Source organism: Micropterus dolomieu, linkage group LG09 (genome assembly GCF_021292245.1).
Source record: "Micropterus dolomieu isolate WLL.071019.BEF.003 ecotype Adirondacks linkage group LG09, ASM2129224v1, whole genome shotgun sequence".
Taxonomy (NCBI): domain Eukaryota; kingdom Metazoa; phylum Chordata; class Actinopteri; order Centrarchiformes; family Centrarchidae; genus Micropterus; species Micropterus dolomieu.
In genome coordinates, this window is record NC_060158.1 from 20,800,909 (window position 1) to 20,821,960 (window position 21,052).

Sequence of the window (21,052 nt, forward strand, 5' to 3'; positions counted from 1 at the left end):
ACCAGCACGTACCTTGAGATCCTCGGGCAGAGGTCTGTTGTCTGTTCCAGAGTCTCGACTGAAAACTAAAGGGGACAGAGCGTTTTCTGTCAGGGCCCCGAGGCTCTGGAACAGCCTGCCTGAGGAAATCAGGTCGGCTGAGTCGGTGAACTCTTTTAAGTCCCTTCTTAAAACATACTTTTATAGGAGAGCTTTTCCCGATCTTATTTGACTTATCTTATTTTATCCCTTTTATTTTATTGTATTTTACTAATTTTATATTAAATTTTCATGCTCTTATCTTTTTTGTATTATTCTTTACACTTGTTAAAGCACTTTGTAACTTGTTTTTGAAAAGTGCTCTACAAATAAGGATTATTATTATTATTATTATTATTCTACATGTTCCTTTATCAACTGGCCTTGAGCAAAGAGGTGGATAAGCAGAGCTGGCAACTATCGCGGATTGAGCGTCACTACTCGCTTCATACTTTTCAAATGCGGTCATGCCACATATTCTCACGCAATGAAAAAAAAATTGTGACAGAGTGGTAACGTAAGAGTTCTGCCGTATAAAAATGTTAAAACTGAGGCATGAACCTACTCTGTTTGGGACTGTCTCTCTGCTCCAGGATGATTCGCATCGAAGCGGCTGGGAGCTGCACTTTATCTGTGGTGGTGAAGTCAACATCTGTGTGGGTTTGTGGTGGGATTTATGCCCTATCATAAGTGAATTCGGTTTCATTTCCCACCCACTTGTCTCATCCAGTACACTCCCAAAACGGTTCTGTGTCTGTCAGACGGTCTGAAGGGGATACTACCATATTAGCAGAACAATAACGCAGGCTAATGCACAGCAGAGTACAGGGCAGGTAGACTACTTTACGAAAATATATTTAAAGTGACATTTTACTGCAGTTTTCATTTGATGTACTTGTGCCACTAGGTTGCACTTGTTTAACACTAGAACCGCCAACGGGTCAAATTTACCAGGGACTGTTTTTTGATTGTATGTATCTTTTTTTCAATATAATATAGTCCCCCAGTCTCTGACTTTTTCTAAAAGTCTGTTAAGTAGCACCCCCTATTGTTAAAAAATGTCAATATAAAGCCAGATTTAAAAAATGGGCATTTATACCTCTAAGCCCCAGCAGGTAAAATTTACCCCTATAGAGAATACAGTCATTTTAACGCCTTTCCCACTACAGACATTACACTTGCTAAGCGCAGTGAGTGAAGGAGAGTCTGATGGTGGAGGCTGAGCGATGTGTCCTGGGTTGATTCTGCATCTGACGGGTCATTATCTGACAGCGATCCACTTGAATGAAGTAAACATGCATAAAAGCCGCTACTCATAGCTTTTGTGTAGGCTACATGATCATCAAAACTAATGCTGCAGTAGCCTAGTTTTTCGCTGTGATAAAGGTGTGTTCTGCTGTCCCTTCAAGTGAGCGTGCGGCTCCCTCGTCTGCTTTTTGACCGGCTATAACTTTTCCAATGCTTTGTATTTTTTAGTAACAGTGATCATTACGCCTATACATTTTTCCGTTGGGTAAAAATCTACTATGAATTTTGAAATTGATAATAATAATTTTTTTCGAATAAATAGCCTACTTTTATTTGGATTTCAAACTTTTATAGCTATGTGTTACTCTCTGGATGCCCGTTGGAGTCCGAATAAACAAGCAGAACAGTAAGAACTAGTCGACATTATGAGGCTCTTATTATTACCGCCTATAAAACACTACAACAGTCAGTCTTTTTTGTAAATTGTATGCTGCATTTAAATTCAAGCTGTGTTTAGAATATAACTAGGATATAACATCTATAACAGCGGGGAGTGGATGACATCAAAAGAGACGCTGCGTGTGAACGTGCACTTCACAGATGCGCAGCGCAGGCGAACAACCTGCACGGTGAAGACAATGAATACAATAGAATAAACTTTCTGTAAATGCCTGAAATATGGGGATGCTGTTTATAGAAAATGCACAGCCAATGTGCTAAATGTTTCCCAAAGTGTGTTGGAGCAACATGTAGCAGAAATAATCACAAAACCACGTCATTTTTATTGCAGGTAAATTTTACCCGCTATGGCGGTTATAGGTATACAACGAACCCTGGCGGTTCTAGTGTTAATGTAAGTTGCTTTCTAACTGCACAAACATCTTAACATTGTAATACCCTCAACATAACAGTAACTCTTGGGGGAGGGCAGCTGTTGCTCATTGGATAGAAAGGTCATCCCCTTATCAGAAGGTCTGTGATTCGATCCCCAGCTCCCCTGCATGTGAGAGTATCTTTAGGGCAAGATGATGAACCCTAAATTGTGAATGTGTATTTCTGTTTCTTCAGACAAGCTTAGTGATGGAGATGCAGCTGAAATGGGTTGACCAAAACTGGGATGAGTAGTCTGCTTTTACACAGTTTAATTTTTGGTCTTTCAACATCAAGTGTTCTCATTACATCACCTGTATGTAGACAGGATTGAGTAGTCTGGCTTGTCTAGACTAAAATTCCCTCAAATGTAAGATATGTTGATGATGACCTATAATTATGTCATATACCATATTTTTCAAGGACTACATTGCACCTAAAACCCAGGTGGTCTCTTCATTCGTCAGGGAAAGATTCACACATTTTCACTTCACTGACACTTCTGTCAGATCACACTGAACCATCAGCACTACTACAAGTCAAAAAAAAATCACATCTCCACCTCTGCTCCTGACCATTCATAAGATTATCGACCCGCACGATTGGAAATGATACTGCCAGCTATGGAAAATAGAGTCCCCTGGAGATAAAGAAACAGCTGAAATGAGTGGGAAAAAGTAGGGATGAGAGAGGGCAAGACGATTTGATGAAGTGTGTGATGATGTATCCATTAAAGTGCAGTCCAGAACATTAAACAATATAGTGGGGTTTGTAAAGGTCAGTACTCTCAAGGGGTTTATCCATATTGATCTTTCGATTGTGGCGGACTCTGCACCATTGTCCATCTAAATCCTCTACTGTGTTGTAGACCTAACGGAGAGAAAGAGAGAGAGCGAGAGAGAAACAGAGAAAGGCAGTCTTCACAGGTCATTTTATGTGAGACAGTACTTGCCTGTCGTGCTTCGCTGACTATGTCTAAGATGGAAAATGACTTGGAAACTCCCAGAATCCTCCGGTGCTCTCAGAATAAATTAATACATTTTCTGTATGTTGTTTTGTTGCTACATTTTATTATTTACATTCCTCATGAATTCTTTTAGTAGGCAGACTTTAAACCTTCCAAACTCCTGTCAGTAGAACAGTGGCTTTGTGGCTGTTACGAGACATGAACAGCCGCAGGAATTTAAAAAAGAAGGATGAGAAGAACTGGAAATTTACCTTTGACTAAACCGCACCCCCCACTTAGTTAGTACTGACAGGAGTAGGATCAAGCTATTCACTCTAGCACAATAGGATCCATAAGCAGTGTACAAAGGTAACAATGCCAAATTGAGGCTCCCACTCGAAAATTGGTAGTGATTTTTGAAGCAATGCCTCGTCAATTTCCAGAAATAAGCAAAAGCAGGCTTCTCATTTCAGCCGACAAAAATCAGAGCCGTGAGAAGCCTGCTTTTGCTTATTTCTGGGAGTCAAAGATCACTGTCAGCAGATTTTATCAGCTGTAGCTAGCTAGCTTTTGTAAATGCTTATGCTAACATATAAACTTCATGAATTCTTTGAAAACTCTGTCGCTGACTTTTCATTGTTTCAAGATGTTTGATTTTAAAATAAGAACTCTGTAAAGGCGGTGCAAATAAACATATGATGGCTAGGCTATATACACGATAAAGCTGTAATAAAGATGATAAAGATGTAAGCCTGATTTGGTTGCTAGGTATAGAAAAATAGGAAAAAGAGATTTATGCTTTATCATTTGTATTTTCAAACTTTACTTTTATAAGACACTTTTATAAGATAAGTCTTTGAGGATGAAGACTAACTGATGTTTAGCAAACCTAGCGGTATCTAATGTACTGTTTAGCTGGGGTTGCTGAAGTTTTTGCTTGCAATAAAGGGAAAGACAGAGCTGCTATCATTACCCTCAACTCTTATAACATCTTGGTTTCCAGGCAGTATGTTCCAGTAATGAACAGTTATCTTTCCATCATAACTTGTGACTCCCAAAAATTATATATATACACTATATACACTGACTTTGGAGGTAATGCTAGGTTACTAATGTAGGAAGTCAAGTACACCACAAGTTTTGTAACATTGTCTGCTGAATTGTAGCTGATGAATGATGATTGGTTAGGAGGATGAGTAGTGTTACAATATCTAGGAGCATAGTCATGGCACCTGCACAGAGTAAGTGGGCATTTGTACTGTGGCAAATGAAAACATGTAAATCCGGGGCTGTTGGCATGTGCATCTCTCCTCTCGATTTGATAGTCACCTTAGATGCAACAATATTCTTTTAAGTCGTTTTTTTAGGCATGAGGCAAATGAGGCAAAATTGAAATCTGTTCAGTGTCTTCTAAAATATTACAAAGCGATGTTGCATTGTTTGTTAATTTCAGTTTGTTGTGAAATAAAATAAAACTAGCAACCCACATACATGCACACAGTAGTTATTTATTTTACAAAGGAGCTGTAGCTAGTTGTTGAAATGATTACATTGATCTTTTGGTAAAATATTGTAAACAACTCTTTTCCCCCCCTGACAAAGCGTTGTCTCTGTAATAGGCCAAATTAGAGGGCTGCTGGCAATGGCCATTTGAGCAACCATGACAGAGCCAGTGACACTTCCCAGGCATTTGCGCAATGGGAGGCAGGGGGAGGATGTGCTGTGCGTGCATGTGTTTTTCCTTAGGTCAACTCCTTGATAGAAGCTAATGCGAGGAAATTTTAGTGTCAATCACTTTTGCACTCTGTAATATAATACTCACACACAATCACATTCAATGTGGCTAATGTGTCTTAGGTATACTGTAAATCTAAGTCAGAGGAGGAAGAAGTATCCAGCTCTTTTACTTAAGTAAAAGTGCTAATGCCATACTGTGAAGATATTCCAGGAATAAGTAAAAGTCATGCTTACAAAACTTTACTAAAGTAAAGTATGGAAGTATTATCGGCAAAATGTACTTAAAGTATCAAACGTAAAAGTACTCACTACAGCTAAATGGTCCCTATCAGTTTTATGTGGATTCATGTTTATGGTGAATTTTGTCTGCTATTAGGTTGAGTTGATTTTAACTACTTTATATATTTTTGGGTAGTTTAATCTACAGCAATTCATCATATTCTTTAAGATCATCACATGTTTGTAGCATTGCTGTCCTACGAGAACCATGTATCTCTAAAAAGTAAATGTTTCATGAGCTCAGAAAAACAGCCCTGTTTTCAGCTTAGTGTCGATGCATTTTCCACTAATCCACTGTTTTTTTTTTAAATTGTTTATTTAGCTTAAGAATTAGGACAATTTTCTCAACCCATAAAGGAACACTTGATCCTTCAGTATATCAAACATTTACATTTCAAATCACCGGATTTGGAGATTGATTTCCACTGGACAGGAAGAGTATGAAAAACTGTAATCTGTAGAGCAATGGGTAACTAAAGCTGTCAAATATGGTGGAGTAAAATTTACAGTGTTTCCCTCTGAGATGTAGTGGAGTAGAAGAATGAAGCAGCATAAAATGGACATACTTAAGTAAAGTACTTGAGTAAATACTTGTAAGTACTTAGTTGCATTCCACCACTGCTCTCAGCTTCTATGAGTAAAAGCAACCACTGCAAAAAATCCCACGGGCAAGAAGTACCCATGTGGAAAAGATCTGCTAAATCAAAGATTGTTTCCCCTGCCGAGGGAGTTGATTAAGCCTTGTGTTGCTGAAACTAAGCCTACAAATCCATTTGCACAGATCAGAACAGTCTGTGCTCATGCCTCCGTATGTTTGTACCAATTGAGATAAAACCGACTTAGATATGTTGCATGATTCCACTTTCTCCATACTCTCTCTCTAGGCAATCATTCTGTTTCCACAAACTCTCATAATTTAAATCAGATGTGCTCTCTGATATATTTAGATTCATTTTTTTTTAGTTACTTACTTTGCTGTGCTGAATTGTGAATACTGTCACATTGCATTTCAATGTGAATATTTTTATTGACATTTCATGTTTTCCCTCTAAGCTAATGAGCCAGTCAGAACTGACTTCTTCCTGATTTTCTGAGATAATATTGCAGACTTGACACTCTGTTATCTGTTTCTGCACGATGTGTGCTGAAATGTATCAGGGTGTTCTTTAAATATTCTGCTACAAGGAGCAAGCCAAGGGAATGTAGGCGTTTGTATTTTTATTTTTGCCAGAGTCGTGTTTTGGATGTACTAAAAAACTTGCCTTTTTTGACTTCTATGAGTGTACAAAATAGCAGTGGGTGCGATGAGCATTTTATCTACTATAGCTTTAAAAACAACTTTCTGTACGCTATGGCACAATTACATCTAGTATACAAACTGTGCATCCATTTGCCAGTTTTTGTTGTAATCTTTCTATTTAACACACTTGGCCTCTCACTGGATTTCATATATCAAGCTATACACTGCAGATTTTACGCATTAAAAAGTGAAATAAATGTGGTTGTTTTATTTACTTTTCCAGACCCATATGATGATGATGATCTGAAGGTGAAGACCCAAAGACCACGATCAGCTGACCAGCCAGGTGTGTTTCAGGCACAGACAGGTGAGTAATGTGTGTGTGCATGTGGGAGCATGAGTGTGTGTGTGTGTGTTCACAGCACAGAACAAGAGTATCCAACTTGACCTTGACCTACAGGCTGTGTGTGTAAGTTAAAATAAGGAGTTCCATATAAATAATTTTATAAATTTACCTTTTGATGCATGACTGATCCCTGGAGAAGCTGCCATAATTGACCATAGCCATGTGTGAATATGTGAATGTGTGCTTTTGAATGGGTTTGGCTTACATAATTAATTGATTTAATTATTCATCACATTATACATTAAACATATTAACATAATTTAATTTAATATAATTTTTCTAATTCCATGAAAGTATATATATATATATATACAGAGGAAACTGTCCTTTACACACATGACATGTTGATTGCTTCACCCACAGCAGAATAAGTCACATACCAGTTTGAGACTCTGCAATTATGCATACATACACATACACACCCACATTCACATCTACCACTGCATGGAGGAGGGAGTCCCTACCGCGAGGAAAACCCCATGGCTCTGTCTTGTCCTTCTCCTCTGTTCTCCTCCTCCTTGCTTCTCCCCATTCTTCCTTTCCTCCAGGCATATGTGATGAGCTTAAGCCCTGACTCACGGCATGTTAATGACGATGTAATGCGATTAACGGACATGCAATTAATTTGATTTCCTTCTTTGCCATGTGATGACGCCTCCATCAAAGGACACGGCGCTCATAAACAATTTGGAGGGAGAGAAGTGGAATGACTTAACTCGTAGTTTTCGCTTTCAAGGGCGTAACTCAGAGGAAACAATGGGATGCCCTCCACGGCTGCCAGGAGAACTCAAGATCACCCAAAACATATCTTAGCACTCTATGGGTGCTTACGAACTCATAGAAGACACAAAATTAAATTTAAAAAAATTAAATGCTTTTTTTTAATGTATGTAGCACTATATCTACATCTAAAGCTTAAATCCTTTTTTGGCTTAAAGGTGTGGGATCATATGTGTTGCCAATGATTCCGTGAGTATTAATATTGAGTATCAGCAGGTTTCTCTAACAGGATCGTCATCCTTATCAATATTCAATCAATGTGTATACTTATTTAGTATGCATCAATATCATATATTGGGTATTGATATAGCATCACATGCCAGGCCATGTGAAAATTATATAAAATCTACTGTTGAACATAAGCATAAGAAGCAAAAGCTCTCCTATATCCAACAAATGATGCTCTTGGGCTCTCTCAGCTTCTAAATGTCTCTCATCCACGGGAGGAAAAGAAAAAAAGAATGGCCCTGTATCTACAGAAAGTCTGTTTGGTTACTGTAACCAGGAAGCTCTTTTATCATCTGTCAGATAGTCCAAGGCTTTTCTCTTGACAATAGTATACATTACGATTTTGTTTGTCTTTTCTCATTGTAGTAATGTTTCAATGGTGTCACAGGCATCCGAGGGAATTTTCATTTTATTTCAGTAAATAAGAGTAAAGAAGAACTAAGCATTGCTAACACGAATCAATAAAGCCAACATGTCTTGATGCTTTTGGTTCTGGGAAAATTGGAAGTGAAAATGTATGTATGACTTGTAATACATCTCCACGAACAGTAACTCTGATTTCTTTGCTGGGGCTTTATACTCTATGGCTCCTTTAATACAGCAATATATAAGAAAGTTTAATATTTTATGGGTATGAGATGATAGACTAATGAGCCACATGGTTGTATGCTTTGTCCTTGTATATATATATATATATATCATGAATGTAGAGAAACCTGGCACCTGTCACATCACCTGTTGCTGCTGAGGATGTTTTAGAGCCGGCATTTGGTTTTATTTGCTTGAAACCGTGCAGCCAGCAAGCTGCGATTGTGTCAGTTAATATTACCACTCCTCTTGACCTTTTGTGTTCCATCTGACACATCATGAAATGTTAAGAGTTCTCCTCTCTCTGTCCATTTCTGCCTTGCTCTTCAGGTGACCCCGCAGCAGAGGAGTGGTCACAGTGGAGTGTGTGTTCTCTCACCTGTGGGCAAGGCTGGCAAGTGAGGACACGATCGTGTGTTTCTTCTCCCTATGGAACACTGTGCAGCGGTGCCCTCCGGGAAACACGCATGTGTAACAACACCGCTTCCTGTCCAGGAGAACCTGGGGTCACAGGCTCAGGTATGCTTACTGAACTCTCCACTGGCTGCCTTTCAGCATTGCCTGAATTCACGGGCACTGACTGTTCTTATTCAGGAATGATGGGGGTTCTGTCTTTATGTATTTATTTATCTTTGAGTGATTTTTTAAAATCTGAGATAGACTGGTGACCCCTCCAGAGTGCCTGGCTCCCCACAGTGCATTCTGGGATATGCATCCGGCCACTATGACCCCAAGTAGGGATTAAAAGGTCGAGAAAATAGATTAACAACGTTAAGCCGTATTGAAAAATGACGACCAACGACCACACTGTAGGCACCCTTCTTTTTAATTGTGTTTTGTAAAATATAATTTGACAAAATGCAGCTTTCAACCATAATCTTTCTGCTTAACACCTCACTCACCCATGCGGCATTTACTTGTCTATTTAAAATGTGTTAAGAAAGCTGTAAAACCAAAGACAATAATGACAGTGTGAAACTCTTATCACTTTTGTGGAGGGTAGGCGGTATGCACACACACACACACACACAATCACACACATCACATGGGATCATTTTGTCACTTCAATTCACACTACTGGCCAGCTGAGAGAGAAAGAGGTAAAGACACAGAGAGACAGACATGACACCTGAGCTCGATGTCAGCAAGTCTATTATACTTGCCACGGCTCAGAAGTTAATACTTCCTGGCCTCTCTATCTTTAGCTCTCTTCTTTCACTTTTCTTTCAGCATTGTTCTGTTTTCCCTTGTTTTGCCTATATTAATGTCTACCTATGTCTATACAAATTCGGTATTCTAGAAAATTAGAAAATGAATCCACCAAGAACATAATTACAAGAGAAACTCATCAAGGTAAGAAGGTAAGAATACGGCCTATACAAAGATCGAAATTGTTGAATGTAAATTAAATGTAAAGTTAAATTTGTGGTCGCACTAATGTGATAAACATAGAAAAACATTCAAAATGAAAACTGCAGCTACACTTTTGCTTCGTATTCTGCGGAATGCATTTTTCATTTTAAATGCAATGGCAGCTCTAAGATATATTCAACCTTTTAAATACAAGTTTTATTTGCATATGCTCTCAGCAAATCAAGGTGAGTGTATGCAACCCTACCTGCTTGCTACTAAAAGGCAGGAGCAAAATAAAGCGCACCTTGTCACACGCAACACAAAACAATCAAGCCAGATCGAGTCACTGAGTGGACATATGTACCGCTCATCCTGAATATTGTGAGTCCTTCACTAGATGGAAATTTTAAAGTACTGCCTGCCCCCTGCTATTATAGCCTTCACCAGTGTGCTAGTTACACAGCGTGTTGTCTGTTTGCTTGCATGGTTCTTGTAGCTGGACAGGAGGAAGGATTATCACTATTGATCATCAATATGTAAATGATGGAAAATCTGATATTTCTCCAGGTGGGAACTTGGTGCATTCCTGTCAAAAAAGGCCTCACTACCAACTGAGGAATTGCATCTGTGGTGGGGCTATGCAAAGTAGATGAACAACCTCAACTCTGGTGTTCATACAAACATGGGCCATGCCAAAACAAGCAACAGTTGAATGTATATTTCTGATGCAACAACAGAGAGACAATTTGGAAAATCAATGCTGCTGGCTACTCAGTATAATCAAGAGAATCATGTCTGAGCCAGATATAATATCAGACAGTCTGAACCCAATAATACCTAAGAGAGTGCGTCACAGGAATATGGATCTAATGTCTCCCTCACACAGCCATTCTAATAATGACAATGATGTGTTTGAGGACAGAACTTCCCTGTGGATGGATAACTCAAAGCAAAAGTTGGGCTACTACAGTCTAAATGTCAGCATCACCACATGGACTTCACCTATCACCCCTAATAGACATTGAACATTCAAGGTATCTCTGTATGTGCTACACAGTATGTATAGTATGTGTGGTTGTGGTGTTGATGTGTAGTTTCTGTTGTTTGTGTCTGCGCCTGCCTGCATAACGTGAGAGTGTTGTTTTGGCTTCGTCCCTTGTTATGTCAGTGTTATTCGTTACGTAAGTAAGTAAGTAAGTAAGTGCATTTCAGTGTGTATTTTCTGTACATCTAGAGTGAGAGTTTTGATGCCCCCCCCCCCGCCGAAAAACAAAACATGAGAAGCGAGAGGAATATTTTCCTTCCCTGTCGGTGCATATGCTAATCTTGTTTTTATGCAAATGTGCCAACGCGATTTGTATGTCTAAGTGCCTCATTTTCCATTCAGCGTCGATATTAATATCCTCAGCCTTTCCTTTGATGGAATATTGGTTGCTGTGTTATGTTCCGTTTATTATTTCTTTTTTCCCCCACTCCTCTGATGTTTCCTGATGTGGTTCTGGAGGGGTGTAGGGGTACTTCAGGGATTGCCTGAATGGGATCACACCAAATTCAAGTAGACTGGGAATGTAGGGGCGGTAGCAAAGAGACATAAAAGTGTTTAGTGAACTTAATGTGATTTACTTTCTTTTAAAATCATTTTAGTTTTATATTTTATCTTATCTTTTTACTTTGACTTATTGTGGGGTATAATTTGGGGCTTGTTTGATTTGTTAATCTTTATGCTGCTGGATTCAATCCCTGTCCACCCCGGGTCCAATGGGGAGTCATAAAGAAAAATTTAGTACTTTATACACAGGCAGACACACAAGCACACTAATCAGGACTGCAGTAATTTGGACTATCAATTCAGTCACAAAAATAACAAATGTACACCTCAAATACTATAAAAAATACACATAAAATGCTAATGTAACACTCTCAATGTCAATAAAAAAAAAATAAAAAATGAAACAGCGATTTGAGTTTGTAGAGAAATACATATAAAGACACAGCTCATTGGCTGAACATGTCAACCAGTAGGGCCAATTTCCTGATTTACCTGAAAGATCCGCAAGTGAAATGTCTTTAACCATGATCCTCTATTCTGTTTCATATGTATTTACTCACAACCACAAATATAAACGGCACACAGGAATAAGAGCACATGCAGACACACACACACACACACTTTCACAGTTTCTCCCAGAGTATCCTGAGGTGAGGAGAGTGCAGTCTGCATGCTTAATTGGGTAGATGGGTTTGCCAGAATTTTCTATTCTGCTTTTTTAGCATTTATTTGTGTTTGTGCACAAGTTAGGACTTAGAAGTATGGGTGTGTTATGAGGGTGAGTGTGGGTGGATATGTCTCTGGGCACATCTCTGTGCATGCCTGTATGTGTGTCTGCGCGAGTTAGGGAACATCAAAGAAGTAGCTTGGACAGAAAGCCAATGAAGTGAAAATGGACATTTTTTTTCTCCTCCGTTTTTTATGGGTAAAACTCTTAAATTAAGGTGATACAGATAATCAATTTTAAGTAATGGTCTGGCTCTTGACAAAGCAAACTAGGCAGTAATTGGCCTGGCAAATTAACTTTTTTTTTTGGAATATGCACTGAAGTATAAGGATTTCATGCCCCAAAGCATGCAAAGTGAAGTAGTACCCCTACTTCTCTTCTATTTAGCTACTGCTCATTTGCCATAGAATCAGTGACATTTAAAACATGCAGTGGAACAATGGTGCATTATGAATACAGTATGTCTGGGTCAGTGCGTAGTCAAACGCTGCGACACCACATTTCCAGTATTAACTCAAGCAAGAGACCGAAGGTGCATGCAAGGATATTGTCATGAACTCATGGCAGACTTATGCAGATGGTACACACACAAACTTACGCATGCACATACCCTCATACATAGTGTTAATTGATGCAAGCATTCCATGTGCTATGACCCCAGATGAAATTGCTGGTAATAATGGTGACACTTAGGGTAAATATGATGCATGTGCCCTATTATAGACTATGCAATTCAAATGTAATTAAAGCTGCAAGCAGCGTTGGGCGGGCCCTCACACGTGTAGCGCGTCGAGGAGTGAGGCGGCCATTTTGAATTTTATGGTCTTTTTTGGATGATCTACACACTCCGTATACTTTAACGAACTCCTCCTAGGCATTAAGAACCGTGCGAGGTCCCTATTGAAACTGAAGGGGATTCTTTTTATTTTTTCTGCAAAGTAACCTCAATTTTGGGGGCCTAAACCTACTCGAAAACTCACCAAACTTTGCACAAAATTCAGGAGTGGGTTTCGCGCATGGGCGTGGCAAAATGGCTCGCTAATGCCACCTACAGAGCAGCCCCCGGACTAAGTTTCACCTACGTGTACGAAAATTCTGTGGTATGTGTATCATGTCCAGATGTACAAAAAAGCCTCTTGGAGCCATTGCCTAAACCCAACAGGAAGTCGGCCATTTTGGATTTAATGGTCATTGTTGGCGATTTACACACTCCGAACTCCTTCTAGGGAATAAGTCCGATCAACTTCAAATTTTCGCTGTGCAGTCTAAACCCATTGACGATTAAAAGTTGTACAAACGGTTATATCAGTCGACCAGTTTACCCGTGGCGTGCTGTCAAACATTGATGATTCGCCATGAAACAGGAAGTTGTTATAACTTCAGTATACATGCTCACATCTGCACCAAATTTTATGTGTTTAATAAGAGTCGCGCCCTGAACACACCCATATGCCAATATTCACTAAAAGTCATAGCGCCACCTGCTGGAAACAGGAAGTGACCCGGAGTACGTTTCAACTACATGTATGAAATTTCTGTGGCACATGTATAATGTCAGGGCGTACCAAAATGCCTCTTGGAGCAATGCTCTAAACCCAATAGGAAGTCAGCCATTTTGAATGTTATGGTCTTTTTCGGATGATTTACACACTCCATACTTTAACGAACTCCTCCTAGGCATTAAGAACCGTGCGAGGTCCCTATTGAAACTGAAGGGATTCTTTTTCTTTTTTCTGCAAAGTAACCTCAATTTTCTGCAAAAATCATTGCAGATTTTTCGTGCTTGGGCCCTAAATATAAGAAATTAAAAATTAAAATATCTTCATACAGCATGCATCATAAGTATATATCATTATTGCACAGACACGTATAGAAGTCACGCATCCTCATTACAAATATCCTTATTCTCTGCAGTGCTATCAAAGTGTGCTCTACTAAGCGTGTGTGTATGCATATGTTTAAATAAAGGAGGGGGAGCGTGGACATTTTATCTTCTCTTATTTGAGCTTGCTCGCATTTACATCAGAAACCCAGGCCAGTGTAAGTGAGTCTATGTGTGCTCCCTTTTTGTGCACGTTTTAAATTTTTTTTTTGCTATTCATTTTTCACAAAGCTCAATTTCTGGAGTTCATGAACTTGCTTCTGTGACCTTTGTGTTGCACAGATCTGTCACTTTGTTGTTTGATCATCACTGATCACTTATTTAATTCTTTTTTTTCTGTGCTTGCAGCTGTAAACATGCTCTTCTCCACCTCCCTCTGAGACTGCAAAGAGAACTAAAAGACAGTTGAACTAAAAGATGCGCTGTATAATGTTAATGTCGCTGTTGGTGTCAAGATAGACGACAAGTTTGATATAATTGCCCCGTGTTGGTGTGTTTCTGACTGGACTGAATGGGGAGTATTTACCTGATCGTGGCATAGGTAGTGTGATATAATCCTAATCCCCATATCCAAGGACATTTTGTCATGTTTTTTCTTCTTTAATTTGCTTCTACATTTCTCCTATGTCCCCATCTCCAAATTATATTGATTCATTTTAATGTGTCTTAAACCCAAAGCAGCTTCAAGCTTGATTTTATGGGCCAATTAATTGACTTTGCACAGATACACTTTTATGGGGTTTGAGGGATGGAGACTCGATTCTGATGAATAAGTAATGGCCTACAAGCAATCCTGTGGTGTTGAGGTAAAAAAAAAAGATGCTTAAAAAGAGAACTCTGACTGAACTGTATTTTTAGCTTCCCTCTACTCTTTATTGTCTCAAGTTCTGCCGTCTCCCGAGAAGGATCTTGCGATTTGGAATGAGATACCCCCAAGGAATCTGCTTGCACTTTGAGGATAAACACCACCTTTCGCAGCCACAACTTTCTCAGCTGGTTGCACTAAATTGCAATTTCAAAGCTCAAAAAATCTTTAATTTAGGGGCTGATGAACACTTGCAACCATGAAATAGTGCATTTAAAAAATAAAAGACAGAAATTTGGGACTGGGTGTTTGCTGTTAGCTACAGTATGACTCACAAATCCCAAAATGAATGCCAACAACAATATTTTTTCAAATTCAGGATTGGGTTGCACCAGCCATTTGTAAATCTAATACAAAGTGTGTGTGTGTGTGTGTGTGTGTGTGTGTGTGTGTGTGTGTGTGTGTGTGTGTGTGTGTGTACAGTTCTTCTTAAGATCTTACTACTTGCTAGTTTCAAATTTGGTTGCACCAGCAAAACTGGCTAGTAAGTTCTTCAGTAATGTGAGGTGGTACATTTTGTACAAATCTCTACTTAGTAAACACTTATGTTATAACTATGCTGAGTTTTAACTCAAGAACAGCTGATGTAACCGGCTCCAGTTCAGCAAGGGCCACAAATCAGTTTACTTGAAAAAGCATTTCATTAAAATGTACAAGTAGAATAACAAAAAACAACACAAATGCTTATCAATGGATACAGTCCTGATGCTTTTTTAGAATCTCTGCCAATATTGCAACATATAGCCATTTTCTACAGCTTACTTAAAGACACATTGATAACATGTGTAGCTGAATCTACAGATTACTCACTATTTACCAGCTCTCTATATCTCTGTATTTTTAATACCCCCGTCTTCTCCCTCTCTCTCAGCCTTCTACTCCTGCTCCTCTGAGCCTTCCTTCACAGAGTAGACTTAATTATTTATTGCCATGATTTATTTAGCTTTGCTCAACACAGGACCAGCAATCTCCATCCTGCTGTCTCTAACTTTCTATCCCTCCCTCCCTCCCCTTCTCTATAGCTTGCCTTCTATCTTTCTCCCAGCATCTCTCCAAATCTGTTCCTTTCTCTTTCTTCCATCTCTTTCAACATAGCTTAATCTCCTGCGGTCTCTCGCTGCACATTTCTGTATCTTCAAAATAACCTCCTCATTTTCTCTGCCTCTGTTTTCTCATTCCAAAGTCTTTCAAACTTTTTAAGCCCAAATCCCTTCTCTTACAATCTCCGCTCTTTGTCATGTTCATCTGTTTTTATTCTCTCCCTTCGTGACACTCATTAACCAGTCCTGTCACTCATCTTTTCATCCTTCTCCAGTTGAATATTTCTTTTGCATTCATGTTCCTCTAATATCTGTCTTTCCATCATTATTCCCTCTAATCTCAGGTCAATTATTTTTTGTGCATGCACGTGCAAATGCGTCTGTCTTTTCTCTTACATGGCAACAAGCTGCTGAATTATCCTTCATTATCTGCAAACTTTTTGGTGCAACTCCACTGCTCATTTATTTCTATTTATTCTGTTGTTCTAAAATGGGATGAAATGTGCCAAAAAAAAAAAAGGAAGAAGGAAAGAAGAGGGGAAACATTTTCAATACTTTAATTGGTGTTTGAAGTGTTTGAAGTCACTGGAGTTTTTGGATCCTTTGGTTCACTGTATAGAATAACTGAAAGCTCTAATAATTTCAGAAGCAAACTTACCACATTCGTTGTTTTGTTATGACTCGAGCTGCATTACTGCATGACTTCAAATGCCAGTGTCCATTCCTACATTTTCTTTCATGTAGTAACATGTAAGTTCAGTGTTTCTTTTCCTTTGTAATTGGAATGCTTTTGTGGAGGTCAGAAGGTCACCTCCATCATGCTTTCTAAGGAGAGACTCATTAAATATCTCGTTTCTCTCATTCTCTAACCCTCTTGCCTGCGATGGGATGGTCCACCCCCTCCCCCCTCTCCCTCTCTCCCTCATTCCTCATCCCCATGTTGTGTGTGTTTGTGCGTGTGTTTGTGGGTGCTGCAGTGCATGGGCTGTGGGAGGAGTGGTCGTCATGGAGTCTGTGCTCTGTGACCTGTGGGCGGGGCTCCAGGACGCGAACCAGGAAGTGTGTGAACGGAGGCGGGGCCGTGGCTTGTGGACAGCCTGACATTCAGACCAAACTCTGCAACATAGCAGTGTGTCCTGGTTAGTACCATCCCCATTTACATTCTACACCCATTTTCTCTCTCTCTCTCTCTCTCTTGGTCTCTCTGTATTCCAGCATGACTTCTTTTTCTCCCAAATCACAAAAACCAAACTGGGTTGGTGTCATAGCTCTTGAATTTACATGCTTATGCATTTATATTTTGTGTTCTTCCGTTGAAGTTCTTGCAGTGACCACGTGTTTCTCTCCTCTGCTAAACTGTGGACTAATGCTGCATTCATGTCACGCCGTGCAGGCTGTAATTACGAGAAGCTGAGTGTGAAAACTGTACATGTCACCCTGCCATAATCCTAAGTATAGGCTGTTGGTTATTTCTGACAGCTATGATATCTTCCACATGATGAAAAGAACTGCATACTTGTCAACAAACTGGCGGCTGAAAAAAAATGGCATCTCTGGCAATTCCATCTAAATAAAATTCCATAGTGACAGCAATAGAATCAATTTAGCTAATCATTGTAAACATTGGCCTGCTGAAGATCAGCCTGTCAACGTGAGCATGTTAGCATGCTGATATTAGCATTTAACTCAATGCATCACTGTCACCACAAGTACAGCCTCACTGAGATGCTAACCTGGCTGTTTACGCTTGTTCCTCTTGTTTTCTTAATTTAAATGTCTTTGTCGTCTTGACTGTCTGATGTTTTACAAAGGAGCTACAGTATATTTGATATTTATTGTTCTTCTCATTCTGCTGACATGGTGTGAATGCAGCATCTCATCTTTCCTGCCTGCTTTTGCTCGCTGCTTTCTTCCTGTATCCTCACCAGAGTTTTCAGTTCCATATTCATCTGTGGTCAGCCATGGGAGTCTTTTCAATCTCTCACTCAGCCATCCTGAAGGATCGTCGCCTAGCAAAGCTTTCAGGGTGGACCTCTATGCTTCTTCCATGGTTGGCTTGGTTTAGATTGCGGAGCAGTCCTGCACTAGAGCTCTTCAGCTACTCCGAGATTACCTGTTAGGCCTAGACCGCGTCAAGAACAGCAATAAGTCACCTGTGCAGCCACATCTAATTCTGGTGTCGAGGGCACCTCTGGACTTTATACCAATCTGGCTCGGACTGTCCAGCTGAAACGTCTTTATCGGGCTGCCATTGGAGTGGAATAGGACAGAGCAGCTATTGAAATAATGTCTCAATAGAGCAGATTCTGAAGAAACACTGGGGCAGCTACTATCACAGGGCAGCTTTCTAAACTTAGACGTCAACATATCTCCTGGGATGTAAACACAAACCTCAGTAAATGTGATTTTGTATTTCAAGAAAACCACTTACTTTAAAAGTAAGTATTCATTTCAGTGATTTAATTTTTTGTGTTGGCAGAATACAAATAGTTTCTGCCAAACCTTTGAGTGAGACATTAAAGGATGCACAGACACTAAAACATAAACAGTTTATAACAACATTGGTGGCTTTGTGAATAATAACCTTTTTTTGCCTGAATTGATTTCAGTCAGCGTGAGAGTGCGTATGCTTGCATAGTATGTAATCACTCACTGCCTGAGCAATTATCACAGGATAAGTGCTTTTTATTTATTATTGCTAAGGCAAAGAATCCTGTATCCATTTTCCCCTGGTAAATGATAAATAATATTTATGTGAATGCCGCTGGAGCCTGTCTGGTCTAGAGCCTTTTTGTGTTCTCACCCGTCTCTGCATACTAATATTTATTTTTATTTTTTGCTTTTTTTGTTTTCCAAAGCAGGGTTTTTTATAAGGTTAATGTTTAAATAAAACAAAACTGTCCCCATTGCCAGACAAAGAGGCTGCAAAGTTATGTCTCAAAGAGGGAGGAATAGGGAGACGTCGTAATCTAAAGTATGGCCTCCGGGATGTTTTGCCATGCTGTTTTGGGAACAGTGATGGAAAGAGAGTGTTTGGGAGAAAGGGTAGGCTCCTCCTTCAAGGGCCTTAAGGAAATCTGTGGATGTGTGTCTTCATATGGTTTATGTGTTCGTGTATGAGTGTGTGAATCTATCACAACACATTCAACGTGCTTTTGGGAGTTCAAAGGCAATGGTCCTTTGAAATGATGAATGCCAGCATAGGCCTTTTGGCACAGACATCAATGCATAGAGAATAGAGCTTTGATGGATCTTGTCTATGTGTGTGTGTGTATGTATGCATTTTTTTAAATGTGCCTCAGTGATTGGATCTCACTGCAAACCATACACTCAGTCCGAATACTATGCAATACAGCATACTCTATACTGTCTATACCAGTGGTTCTCAAACTTTTTCACATCAAGGACCTGTAAACTGACAAATTATACTATGTACCCCCCATTTGATTAGATTTTTTCCCATGGTCACCCATCTGATTTTGCTTTTAGATTACAGAAAGTGTATGACAAAATAGTGTACACTGTATTCTGTCATTGTGTTACTTATGGATGGAAATTAAGTGAAAGTAAATGATTCCCTGGAACCCCCCCTGAAAAATCGCACTTTAAGAACCACTGAGATTTGAACTCTTCCTATAATTTCTCAAAACTAATCTCTTATGCAGACGTCTTAAACTAACGCATTAACAAACGCAAGCATATGTGGGCAGAGCTGCAAATTTTAACATGACAGCTATTGCATCAAATAAAGACAATCAACAGGCTAAGAACAAAATCAGCAGAATTATCAAACACAAATAATTAATTTGATCATATTAGAGCACATCAAGAACTAAAAGGCACTTGCATGTGGGCAGAGAGCTGGCTGGAAATTGCCTTTAAGTTCCTTGATACCTACTTATTTTGCTCACAATATAAACAGTCAGTTCATAGCCAAGTTTATGCACGGATTACTGGTTATGTCCTAAATACAATCAAATGAATAGTTTGTGGCTTTGGCAAGAAAACAGCTTCCTCCCGGAGAGCTGCCATGCTGCATTGCTACTTTATTACAATTGGTGTAAATATGCAGTTTGTTTGTTGATATGGCATTTTGATTTCTGGGAAGTGTCTTCACATATACTGTATGTTAAGCTCACTTGAATTTAAAATAATATGCATAAGTTCCTACTGATGAGAGTTGATGAAACTATAGCAACTAAAAACTTGTCACTTTGATTACTCAGGATCAGACTTGGGAAGTGTCCCTTTCACGCTTAAATTCTAGTTCACAGCTCATTCTGTGTACGTCATCCCCAACACAAGTGTTGGCCCCAGCTAGTTGGAACACTGTACCAGTCACACACTGCGTGATTGACCACATTACCAAGGAGAGTTGGCAATGCCTTCCCACTTGGGAGAAGCAGACAAATACATTTACTGCACTGTACTTCACTTTCTCTGCTACTTAAAGCCCCTGTGTGTATAGTGTACGCCTCATTTTTCATTCTGAGGCCAAACAAGAACAGTTCTCACTTTGAATTGCTTTTCTTGTTAATATAGTGACAAATAGACAGACTACTATACAGTCCTACAGCGCATACAGAATACCTATGCAGGTAAAAACAGACTTCCCCATTTGACGTGTCATAGTAGCCTATTTAAATGTATGTGATTAAACATTAGCATTGCCGTAACTTAAATAATTCCAGACATTTTCAAAAATACTTTTGTGCTTTAATAATAAGAGCATACATAGTGTATTTCTTTTTAGCATAGATTAGTCACTAGACACGAATATATGATCTTCACATTAGCTCGGCTTGACTGAAGGTTACTTTAAAGATTTGTAATTCAAAATTTAAAGGTGCACTACTAATTTTTTTTTTTATATATTAACAATTGATTAAATGACTATGTGTAATATGAAAGGAGTCACATGTAGCTAATACCCACTGAGAATTTCTCTTCCAACTCTGCTCTTCTCTGCTCTGTGGAGTGTTTTATTGTCTTTAAGCTCATTGTTTACTGCCCTCAACCTTTCTGTTTTTGGTTCAGTTCCATTGTCATCAACCAAATTATAAGAGTAAAATATGTTTTTTATGTCATGTTTTGCTATGTACTTAAGCTTAATAGTTCAAAATTAACAATAAAAACATATTTTAGGAAAAAGAGGTCAGAAGTTGCAATTTAATGCTGTAATATGCACTTTTGCATTATTAATGTATTTGTTAAATGTTTGTTTTATTGTAATATAATACAATTTATCACATCTTTGAAAAATTAGAGTAGATACTAGCTGGTTACAGAAATCAAA

General features: G+C 39.1%; 1 protein-coding gene across 1 annotated transcript in view; it reads left to right on the forward strand.

The window, feature by feature from the left end:
• The first annotated feature begins 6,353 nt into the window (after positions 1-6,353).
• adgrb2 (adhesion G protein-coupled receptor B2) overlaps positions 6,354-21,052 on the forward strand; it is a 106,509-nt gene continuing 91,810 nt past the window's right edge. Inside the window, exons 1-4 of the mRNA XM_046057869.1 lie at positions 6,354-6,393; positions 6,622-6,705; positions 8,671-8,859; positions 16,734-16,895. Of these exons, the coding sequence (XP_045913825.1) occupies positions 6,375-6,393; positions 6,622-6,705; positions 8,671-8,859; positions 16,734-16,895 (454 nt within the window). The 5' untranslated portion in view covers positions 6,354-6,374. The remainder of the gene's footprint in view (positions 6,394-6,621; positions 6,706-8,670; positions 8,860-16,733; positions 16,896-21,052) is intronic.